General features: G+C 42.7%; 1 protein-coding gene across 1 annotated transcript; it reads left to right on the top strand.

Moving 5' to 3' along the window:
- The first annotated feature begins 572 nt into the window (after window positions 1-572).
- Window positions 573-11,254, top strand: LOC134798126 (RING finger and CHY zinc finger domain-containing protein 1). Its single transcript, XM_063770468.1, has 7 exons — window positions 573-855; window positions 3,500-3,661; window positions 4,118-4,276; window positions 4,658-4,840; window positions 6,290-6,385; window positions 6,498-6,583; window positions 9,892-11,254. Exons 1-7 carry the CDS (start codon window positions 745-747, stop codon window positions 10,067-10,069), a joined length of 975 nt encoding a protein of 324 aa, XP_063626538.1. The 5' UTR covers window positions 573-744; the 3' UTR covers window positions 10,070-11,254.

Here is an 11,254-nt window from a genome sequence, read left to right as displayed (position 1 = left end):
GGCTGCGTCCCTTGGAGTGGCCGGCGATGGCCCATTGTGTACTGGGGCCTTAAGGATACGCCTTTATAGGCTCGGAGTAATTAACAATGGAGCCGCCATTAACAGGCGTTCCCCTCTGTCGCAAATAGGCGGCCAATGGTCAAGCACATGTCAACCATATGTATGGACTGACGTTTATCTGACATGACGTACCTTTACATTTGATGTGCCCCTCCCCCGCAAAAAACGGCAGATTATTTTGTACCGAAAATTTTAGACATGGCGTCTCCGTTGGTTATATCCTCTAAGTTTATAGGTGGCCGGGACATGGCCGGGCGGAGTTGTTCATCGACTACATCGTCATGGAACTAAACGCAATACTAAACACGTTGAAACTGTTTGCACTGTTTTTCCATTAATTTCAGAAATTTCGAGTAATAATGTATCTCTTATCTAATTTTGTTAAGATCGAAATTCGCAGGTAAATCGAATGATGGAGCACTTCTTAAGCTTTGATGCTTTGATGTGACCATATCCGTAAACATGACGATAGTGACGTCATGACGTGAGTGAAATGAAAATGTCTAATTCGAAATGTCAAATCAATCACGCATCACGCAAAACAAGCAGATGTCACCTTAATTTGTTATTCTATTTTACTGTAATAACCCGTTTAATTAGACTTTTGCAATAATTTAACTTAATGTTTGAATATTAGATAAGTTACAGTGTTTTTCGAGTTCAGTGCATTCAATTAATAGTGAAATGTCGAACGACAAAGAAGAGGCAGTGAACGGTGAATCGTCGGCAGCGACCGAACAAACTGTTGAAAAACGCATAGGCTGCGCTCATTACAAGCGACGAGCGAAATTCGTGGTAAGTTCACTTCTATATTCACCGACATTGACGCCTTATTTCTTCCAATAAATCTTTCTTAACAATAAAAAACTAAGTTCAAAACCCTCTCGTCATGTGCTTCTAAATATAAACGTTAGCGGCGCAGAAACTTACGAGATCTTTGCAAAATGATATGCAAATTTAGAAAACAAAGCATGCTGCTGGCTTTATGGAGCTAATGTTTCTTTTTTTCTTGAATAAATTTCTATTGGCTATGGAAACTTGTGCATTCAGCCACAGGGGCAAGGGTTAATTGGTTACCTATCATGTCAACAGTTTAATACAGTTTGTCAAAGGACTGTCTCATTTCAAACATAGACAGAGAGAATCATACTATCTTTGTCTTACACTAGTCCTAGCACCCAAAAAATAAGGATGACTATAGTTTTGTTTGTTCTTATTTACTGACAATTTGGTTTGACCAACTATAGTTTCTCTATTCATTCTAACATACATAAATTGTGTACTACATAAGTATTCTATCTATTACAATTAACTTACATCATGGGTCTTCCCCAAAGTCTGTACACATTAATTATGAGTAAGTCTTTAAAAATAGCAATATATGAATATAATTTGGAATAAAATAAAGTAGTAAACATTTACTACAGATTGTTCTGTTAGCCATGTTAAAAAAACAGTTCCCTTATCTCAGCTTAGTCTGTGGCATCTGTGGATACCAACAGTGCCTCAGCATTAGCTTTGTAAATAGCAGTCTATTGTTATATGCAGATGCTAGTAAATAAAGACGACAAACTCCATACAACACTGCATACTCTACGTACCTCATACTCTATGATATGTAGGTACTACTTTCTAACTTTGAGCATATGAATGCTGTTAGTGCCTTGGCCATGGCTTGTATAGAGTAATTTAACAGCTTAGAATTGTATTGGGTTGTCACTTGTTGGTACATTACCTATATTATTGGTAATTGCTTGTTATACATTATGCCGCAGAGGCAACTTAGCTACATTTGAAAAAAAAAAGTACAGAACTCCAGGCAGTGATAGATATGAGCGCCGCGCCGGCGCGCCGCCGCCGCCGACACAAATTTTTCGCGCCGCCGCCGCCGACGCTGCGCTATCGGCGTGGCATCGGCGTGACCTTGTTCGATACTACTACTTTCAGAATCAGATAATATATATTTTATCTAGTTTAGATCTTTAACGGCGCCAGTCTGAATAGCTTATAGACATTCAAAAGGTATTTTAGGTCCATATAATTCAATAATATTGATGGTAAATTCAAACTTTTCTGTTTGGTAACCGCGCTGCTAGTGTTAGGGCAACGACATGACTAATTTTGCCAGCTGGCTAGCTCATCCGTCATTCACCGCGAATTTAATCATTGCAAGCATGGTTTGAATGTCTTTAAAAGGTGTAAAAAGGGGTTAATTTCAGATATTAAGCGTTTTCACGCCCAAAGGTCCGGCCCTTGGCTTCGCACGGAAGGGCATCGGAAATGACACATTTAAGCTCGGCCATTGTTCATATTTCAAGCTTTGCTCTCTTGCAGCCCAATCTTTGGCCTCGTGTCGCTCGTTTACGGCCCTGTTTGGAACTTAACTTTCGGGCTCGCTTTTAAAATGCCTGGTCATTGGTTCTTCTCCGATCTTAGCTCCACTGCAGCAAGGCCTTTGGCCTCACACGAATGCACCTGCAGGAAAGCTCCAGGTCTTTAACACTATGGCCTCGGTCTTTATCGGCCTTCGGACTTGCTTACACTGGACCAATAGTTAAATTCCAAGCTCTGCTCTCTTGCAACTTGGCCTTCGGCCTCGCATAGAGGCGCGACGTAATCGGCGCTTCGGGCATACGGCCGTCAGCCAAGCTCGTACTTGGCGTTCGATTCTAAGGTGTATGCTTACCTGCAGCTCAGCCTCTGGCCTCGCATGGGAAGGCGTCGGAATCAGGTCTTCGGTGTTAGGTGGAGCTCGACCTTGGGCCTCACTTTTTGACATAAATCGGTTTGTTGGGTCGATATTGGCTTTTTTTTTTTTTCGTACCTTTATTCAATCAATTTTGCTTGTAATTGAAAAATACGCTTTTTTTATAACTTTCTTACAGCAAAACATGTTTTTTCGGTAACATTTTGGTTTAGATTCTTTTTTCATTAATCAAAGGTGTTTTAAGGCCACGCCGCCGATTCGCCGCCGCCGCCGACCGGTTTTGACGGGCGCGCCGCCGCCGGCTAAATGCCTATCGGCGCTCATATCTAGGCAGTGAGCAGTTTTGGTTTAGCGATAAAACTGTTGTTAACATTTATAGTTGGTCAAACCAATTTGTCAGTCAGTAAGAACCGGAAAACTATATTTTCTTTTGGGTGCTAGTACTATTGTAAGACAAAGATAGTATGATTCTCTCTGTCTATGATTGAAATGAGACAGTCCTTTGACAAACTATATTTAACTTGCCATGTTCTCAACATGTAATGTTTTCTCTTATAGAGGAGCGCAATAAAGAGTATTGTATTGCAGCAATCGAAAACTTTTGACAAAAAATCTCGCAAATGCAGTTTGCAGTGGTCTATTAGACCTCAACTGTGAATCTTTTGTGTGACTTGAAAGCTATTGTATGTACCTTCAAAAGCTATTGTCACCTGCTGTATTGTATTGTTTCAGACGCCATGCTGCAACAAGCTATACATGTGCCGCTACTGCCACGACGAGAACGAACAACATTACTTCAACCGAAAAAGTGTCACCGAGCTGATATGTACAGAATGCGATACCCGGCAGGCGGTGCAGGCCGAGTGCGTGAGCTGCGGCGTGCGCTTCGGGAAGGTAATGCAACCGTAGGCCTAAAACTGATCGAAATAAATGCCAATCGGAAAATGTCCACATGATGATTGGAACGAAGAGTCATGTATTCGGAACATTATTAGCGTTTTCTATAAATACCACTATCTTTTGTTTTTGATTCTGTGTTTCGGTTATAAAGAAACAGGCATCCCTTGCAGCCAGTTTTTATATACTTATGCTGTGATCAGATCTTAGAATTGATGATTTCATGATGTGGCAATCATTTCATGAAATTGTGGGTTGGTTCATCATTAAAAAGTTAAGCCTAACCCATCAGTAGGTATCATGAATTCATGATGTGATCAATTCTAAAATGGCATTTTATGAAATGATCAAAATTCTATGATCTGACCATGACACATATATTTTTTAATTCCATGAATTCACGTTTTCTTATTTTTGTAGCATTATAATTAAACTAAACATTGTCCGTTTCAGTACACATGCCTCATATGCAACCTATTCGATGACGAAGACAAGCGCCAGTACCACTGCGAGGGCTGCGGCATCTGCCGCGTCGGCGGCCGCGACCGGTTCTTCCACTGCGAGCGATGCAATATGTGTCTACCTATGCAGCTACAGAGAGTGGGGCATCGGGTAAGTTAGAGCAGTATAATCACTGCCAGGGTGGCACCAGCCGCGTGGGCAAAATTCCGGAGCATCCAGCACTTATAAAGCTGTGATTAAGAGTTAAAAGATGCTCTGGGACTTCGGCATAAGGCGCAGCACGGCCTTCGGCCTTCCAAAGATTTCGAAACTCCTGACACGCTAGTCCGCTTATTAAACAGATACTATTTTGTATTTGAGATCTCCTGCATCTCGGCTTTCGGCTTCTCGTAGAGATGCACATCTGTCGGAGGCTCTGGGCCTTCGGCCCTACACAGAGTTGAGTCCCGCCCGCCAGTTTCCTTGCTTAGACCTGCTAGCTTGGATTTACCTGTCCGAACGAAATTTTCGACAATAAACATATATTTCCAGTGCGTAGAGAACGTGTCCCGCTCCAACTGCCCCGTGTGCCTCGAGGACATCCACACGTCCCGTATCCCGTGCCACATCCCCGACTGCGGACACCTGCTGCACCGGCCCTGCTTCGAGCAGCTCCTACACTCGGGACACTACGCCTGCCCCACGTGCCAGACCAGCATGATCGACATGACCAACGTGAGTCACACACACACACACACACACACACACACACACACACACACACACACACACACACACACACGTCCCGTATCCCGTGCCACATCCCCGACTGCGGACACCTGCTGCACCGGCCCTGCTTCGAGCAGCTCCTACACTCGGGACACTACGTCTGCCCCACGTGCCAGACCAGCATGATCGACATGACCAACGTGAGTCACACATACACACACTCACACGTCCCGCATCCCGTGCCACATCCCCGACTGCGGACACCTGCTGCACCGGCCCTGCTTCGAGCAGCTCCTACACTCGGGACACTACGCCTGCCCCACGTGCCAGACCAGCATGATCGACATGACCAACGTGAGTCACACACAAACACACACACACGTCCCGTATCCCGTGCCACATCCCCGACTGCGGACACCTGCTGCACCGGCCCTGCTTCGAGCAGCTCCTACACTCGGGACACTACGCCTGCCCCACGTGCCAGACCAGCATGATCGACATGACCAACGTGAGTCACACACAAACACACACACACACACACACACGTCCCATATCCCGTGCCACATCCCCGACTGCGGACACCTGCTGCACCGGCCCTGCTTCGAGCAGCTTCTACACTCGGGACACTACGCCTGCCCCACGTGCCAGACCAGCATGATCGACATGACCAACGTGAGTCACACACAAACACACACACACACACACACGTCCCGTATCCCGTGCCACATCCCCGACTGCGGACACCTGCTGCACCGGCCCTGCTTCGAGCAGCTCCTACACTCGGGACACTACGCCTACCCCACGTGCCAGACCAGCATGATCGACATGACCAACGTGAGTCACACACAAACACACACACACACACACACACACGTCCCATATCCCGTGCCACATCCCCGACTGCGGATACCTGCTGCACCGGCCCTGCTTCGAGCAGCTCCTACACTCGGGACACTACGTCTGCCCCACGTGCCAGACCAGCATGATCGACATGACCAACGTGAGTCACACATACACACACACACACACACACACACACACACACACGTCCCGTATCCCGTGCCACATCCCCGACTGCGGACACCTGCTGCACCGGCCCTGCTTCGAGCAGCTCCTACACTCGGGACACTACGCCTGCCCCACGTGCCAGACCAGCATGATCGACATGACCAACGTGAGTCACACACACACGCACACACACACACACACGTCCCGTATCCCGTGCCACATCCCCGACTGCGGAAATATCGAGCAATGCCGAATCACAACATTTATAACCCCACTGTACCACAATTATATTATGTCCTTATTTGTTTTGTAGAAAATGACACAAGCTGCTTTTTGCACTATACAATACAAGCAGCATGTTTTGTTCAACAAGGCAACGTAAAAGAATAAGAGAATATTGTTCAATAATTAGTATTATACTATTACCTATTGTTTGAATATTCACAGTTATGGAGTTATTTGGACTCGGAGGTGGCGGCGACGCCCATGCCGCCCGAGTACGCGGACTACAAGGCCACTATACTCTGTAAAGATTGCCATAAGGTGGGTATGTGAATAGACAAAAAGAACTTCCATAATTACAGTTTTTGTTTTTGTTTACAAAATTTCAAGAAATGTGTTTGGTAGAGTAAAAGTAATGTGATTTATTTTTCAGCTGTCGACGGTGAAATTTCACGTGGTCGGGCTGAAGTGTCAACACTGCGGGGCCTACAACACGTGTCAGACTAACGGCTTCCACAAGTGAGTTTATTTTTACAAGCTTTTATTTAACTTGTGCAATAGGGCACTCTTCTACCAGTCAAATCAGTTTATTTTTTAATCAAGTAATCATTTATTGTCAGATTGTGCAATGTCAGTATACAGATGTTATAATATTATTTGATTAGAGAGTGTCACAATCAACCGGTTTACGGTATACAATGTCCTTATTCCTAAAATACATATAGTACAGTTCAAATAACCTTAAGATTAAACTAAAAAATGTCTAAGGTACAAAATACATATAATATAAAAAAAAAAACTATAGAACCCTACAATCATAATATTATAAAGCAACATTATTGTTTATTACCTACTAGCTACCTATATTAGTAATTACTATGTCAATTAAATATTATTATAATTTACATTGTTATTAAGGTCAATATTCATAAGATAGGTATCATTCACATGTCAAGCGTTAGAATTGTTCTATCTTGAGACAAAAAAACATTGATATTGTAAAAACATTCAGTTAGGAGAAAGGATCTTAACTTGGAGAAAAATTTGTTGTTTGGCAACTCTGTCCATGACATAGGAAGTGCATTATAAATACGAACAGCCATGTAGTAGCAATTTTTCTTACTCACTTCTAATTTACATTTTGGGACTACTAAAGCTTTATGTGTGACTGTGCGCTTTCCAATGTTACATTTCTGATCAAATAATTCTAAATTGCATTTAACGAATTTACATATCTCTAAGATGTATAAGCTCGGAACTGTCAGGATTCCATACTGTTTAAACAACGGCCTACATGACTCTGACCACTTGACCCCCGCTATAGCCCTAACACATTTTTTTTGTGCTATGAAAGCTTGTTTTACATTTGTGCCATTACCCCATAATACTATTCCATAACGAAGTGCAGAAGCAACATAGCTATGATAAACGAGTAGCGCAGTTTTGTCTGAAGTCATTCGCTTCAGTTTTTTTATGGCATAAATAAATTTATTAATTTTAGTGGAAACTACGTCGATTTGTTGTTTCCAATTTAAATACTGGTCTACATCAATGCCTAGGAAAATTGTATGTGCTACTTCTTCGATTTTAGAACTGTCAACATGATTTGTTAATGTGGAATATATGAAACATTACAGTGACGTCATGGTGAACTTACTGTTTATATTTCTATTCGATTTATTAAATAGATATTACTCAAACATGCAATGAAATATTGATGTTATATTCCTTATAATAGGCTGCGAAGTATGACGTTTCAAGTGCGGCTAGGACAAGAGGTCGTTAATGGAATTTCATACAAATCTTGCAGGTCTAGGCCGGCAAAGTCCTCTTTTTTAATTTCCATTTCACAGATATTTGTGACACACCATCGTGGCATTCGGACATTAAAGTGGTAACACACTGTCGCACCGCGCCGCGGCCTCGGAGCGTCGCACCCATGGTCGCTCCAGGGTCGCGGTGCGGTGCGATGGTGTGTTACCACTTAAAAAAAATATAGGCAGTATTTGGTTTATGGTACGATTTCTTTTTTTTTTCATCTTTATAGGGCTGTATCTCCTAAACCGTACGTCGTAGCGCAAAAATAATAAAATTTACGTTCCTCTGTGAGAAACCCCTAATTAATATAAAAAAAAAAACGAAAGAGAAAAAAAAATACAAAAAGAACTTTATAATGCTGTATCTCCTAAACCGTACGTCGTAGCGCAAAAATAATCAAATTTTCGTTTCCCTTTATGAAACCCCTAAGTCATATTTTAAAAACACAAAAAATATATATATATGTCGGGTCTTAATATAGGTTTAGGTATTCAGGAATGGCTAGATGCACTAGGTAGTACATCCGTTAGGGCACAGGTATTTAACACGATAACTAGTACGCGAGGCACATGCAACTGACATACGGAATACGAAAGGAGTTAAATAGTAAGTTAGGACTATTAGGCGAGACGAGACGTAGTCCCACGGATGCGTGTTTCATGCGGTCAGTCGCAAGGAAGAATGTGTTAACTTCATCGGCTCTACCCCGGCCCTTGCCTGGCCTGGCGCCTAGAATCCTAGCTTCGCCACAAAAATCGCTAACATAATTAATTACCAAACACGACCCGTGGGAACACATCCAGACGGCATTTTAAGGCAATTCAAGTGGTGTCAAATTCACACTCTATTTGTTAGAAATCTTAATAGTGACCCGCGCGGCAGGGTGCCGCCGGCGCCGTCTAGTTTATTTATCAAAACATAATAACAAAGCTCGGACTCGCAGATATCCCGTTTACAGGGCACTCGAACTAATTGTACTAAATCGATCTTTATTATCCACGATACTTACAAGCTTTTATGATAAATCGTAAGTATGTCATATAAGCGACCTGCGCGTCGACATATATATGTCCGAGCTTTGTTATTATGTTTGCCTAGTCCAGAGCACACAGTCGCCGGGGCCGAAATTGGTCAGGAGAGCATCATTATGTTTTGATACAAAAACTAGACGGCGCCGGCGGCACCCTGCCGCGCGGGTCACTATTAAGATTTCTAACAAATAGAGTGTGAATTTGACACCACTTGAATTGGCGACAGTCGGTGCACTTAAAATGCCGTCTGGATGTGTTCCCACGGGTCGTGTTTGGTAATTAATTATGTTAGTGATTTTTGCGGCGAAGCTAGGATTCTAGGCGCCAGGCCAGGCAAGGGCCGGGGTGGAGCCGATGAAGTTAACACATTCTTCCTTGCGACTTACCGCATGAAACACGCATCCGTGGGACTACGTCTCGCCTAATAGTCCTAACTTACTATTTAACTCCTTTCGTATTCCGTATGTCAGTTGCATGTGCCTCGCGTACTAGTTATCGTGTTAAATACCTGTGCCCTAACGGATGTACTACCTAGTGCATCTAGCCATTCCTGAATACCTAAACCTATATTAAGCCCCGACATATATATTTATAGGGCTGTATCTCCTAAACCGTGCGTCGTAGCGCAGAAATAATAAAATTTTCGTTCCCCATAGGAATCCCACGCACTGAACAACCTATCACATTAGGACATGAAACAGTCATCGTCATCCATTTTTATTATTATTTCATTGCATGTTTGAGAAAAGCACTATACATACCTCGGCGGGAAATATGGGGTTGCCCGCCTCAGACCTATCCGGCCGTCTATATGTCTTCGGCCGGCAACCCCTTTTGTCCCGGCCTCTGTAGTAATGTACTATTAAATGTAGTCAAATACCCTGTGCGATGCCACGTATTTATGGTCGGGTATCTCGCGGGCTAAATTAACATCCACTTTCCATCCTACTATTGAATTGATGGTAGTCATTTTCGCAGAGAATCAACGAGCGCGGAGTCTGGCGACTCGTCCTCGTCATCGAGCCGGAGCGGCTCCTCGTCCGCGCAGGCGCCCGCGCCGCCTGCGCCTGCGCCTCCCGCGGCCGCGGGCTCCACCCCGCACGAGGGGGACGAGCTCCCCCAAGCCAACCCGCTGGACGAACCCCCGCAGGCCTGACCACACCCCGCACCTGTAGATTAAGGTTTATCTACATTTGTGATTCGATTCCAATAGATGATTGTTGCCATTACAATTATACGTTTCTACAACGTTAACCCCTCGAGTCCCGAGCGTAGAGGACACCGAAAACTTTTACGTCCCGGGGGTTTTTGACTTCTCGTAAATTTTATATGGACGTCGGCGACCCTCCGGAAGTTAAATTCGAACAAATATAACGTTTTTGCCGTTCGCATTATTTCAACATTGAACTTGACTGAAAGAACAACACGGAAGTCGTAAATTATTTATAAATACAATTTGGATAAGCTACTTCTATGACATTGTATAATTGGTTTGTTAAAAAAAAACCCGAATCATATTTTTTTACCTTCTTTTCCAAATCCAATTAATATGCAGTCGCCATCAAATATATTGGAGCGGCCCAAGGTGCCTCAAAAACATCCAAACACGCACTCTAACACCTTGACAATAGAGTCGTGTTCAGATATTTGTGAGCGCCTTGGCCGCTCCAATATATCTGATAGCGACTGTACACTCACTAAACATAATAGTAACAAAATGACATAATAGTCATATAATTGGCAAAATAAACTTCAATAACGACGTCCAACAAATCACTGTGATTGAATAGTTTAACATTTCTACACCAAATAAAAGTGACGATAGTTTTTAAAATTAATAAGTCCATCGACCATGATTGATGCTAGCCACAAATTATTCAAATATAATGACGAATTTATTAATTTTTTATTAATAAATAAATATACTTTAAAGCGATGAAAATATTAAAACTTAAACACTAATTTCTAATAATCTTTAGAAATTCAAAATAACCTAAGTATTTAAGTAAACACTTTATTGTACGCTATTGCTCAAATTTTAGTAAAAATATTAACCTCTTTCAAAGCAATAAATAGCTAGAATTTCCACTGATGTGTTTTGAAAGCAGGAAATGGATGATTCCATTAGAAAAATCTTGCGTATTTATCACTAAGGTGTTTTCGGATAATGCCGTATACTTCAGAGTATTGGCCGTCCTTCCTAACTCCCAGAAACTTAAGTTTTATTTTTTAATTTCGAACCTTTTCTTATTTAATGAAAGTTACAATTAAATTTTGACATAAAGCCTTTATAAGGGCCTCTGGGACTCAGGAGGATTGACGTTTTGACGCTTTTTACATC

The sequence above is a fragment of the Cydia splendana genome, chromosome 16, assembly GCF_910591565.1.
Source record: "Cydia splendana chromosome 16, ilCydSple1.2, whole genome shotgun sequence".
NCBI classification, from domain to species: Eukaryota; Metazoa; Arthropoda; class Insecta; order Lepidoptera; family Tortricidae; genus Cydia; species Cydia splendana.
This window is presented reverse-complemented; position numbering and strand designations above follow the sequence as displayed.

What these genes read in the sequence shown, in the direction of transcription:
- LOC134798126 (XM_063770468.1), top strand. Translation starts at nt 745, where the DNA reads ATGTCGAACGACAAAGAAGAGGCAGTGAACGGTGAATCGTCGGCAGCG. An exon ending in TACAGAGAGTGGGGCATCGG is followed by an intron (nt 4,277 to 4,657) that starts GTAAGTTAGAGC and finishes ATATATTTCCAG; the next exon opens with TGCGTAGAGAACGTGTCCCG. An exon ending in GCATGATCGACATGACCAAC is followed by an intron (nt 4,841 to 6,289) that starts GTGAGTCACACA and finishes GAATATTCACAG; the next exon opens with TTATGGAGTTATTTGGACTC.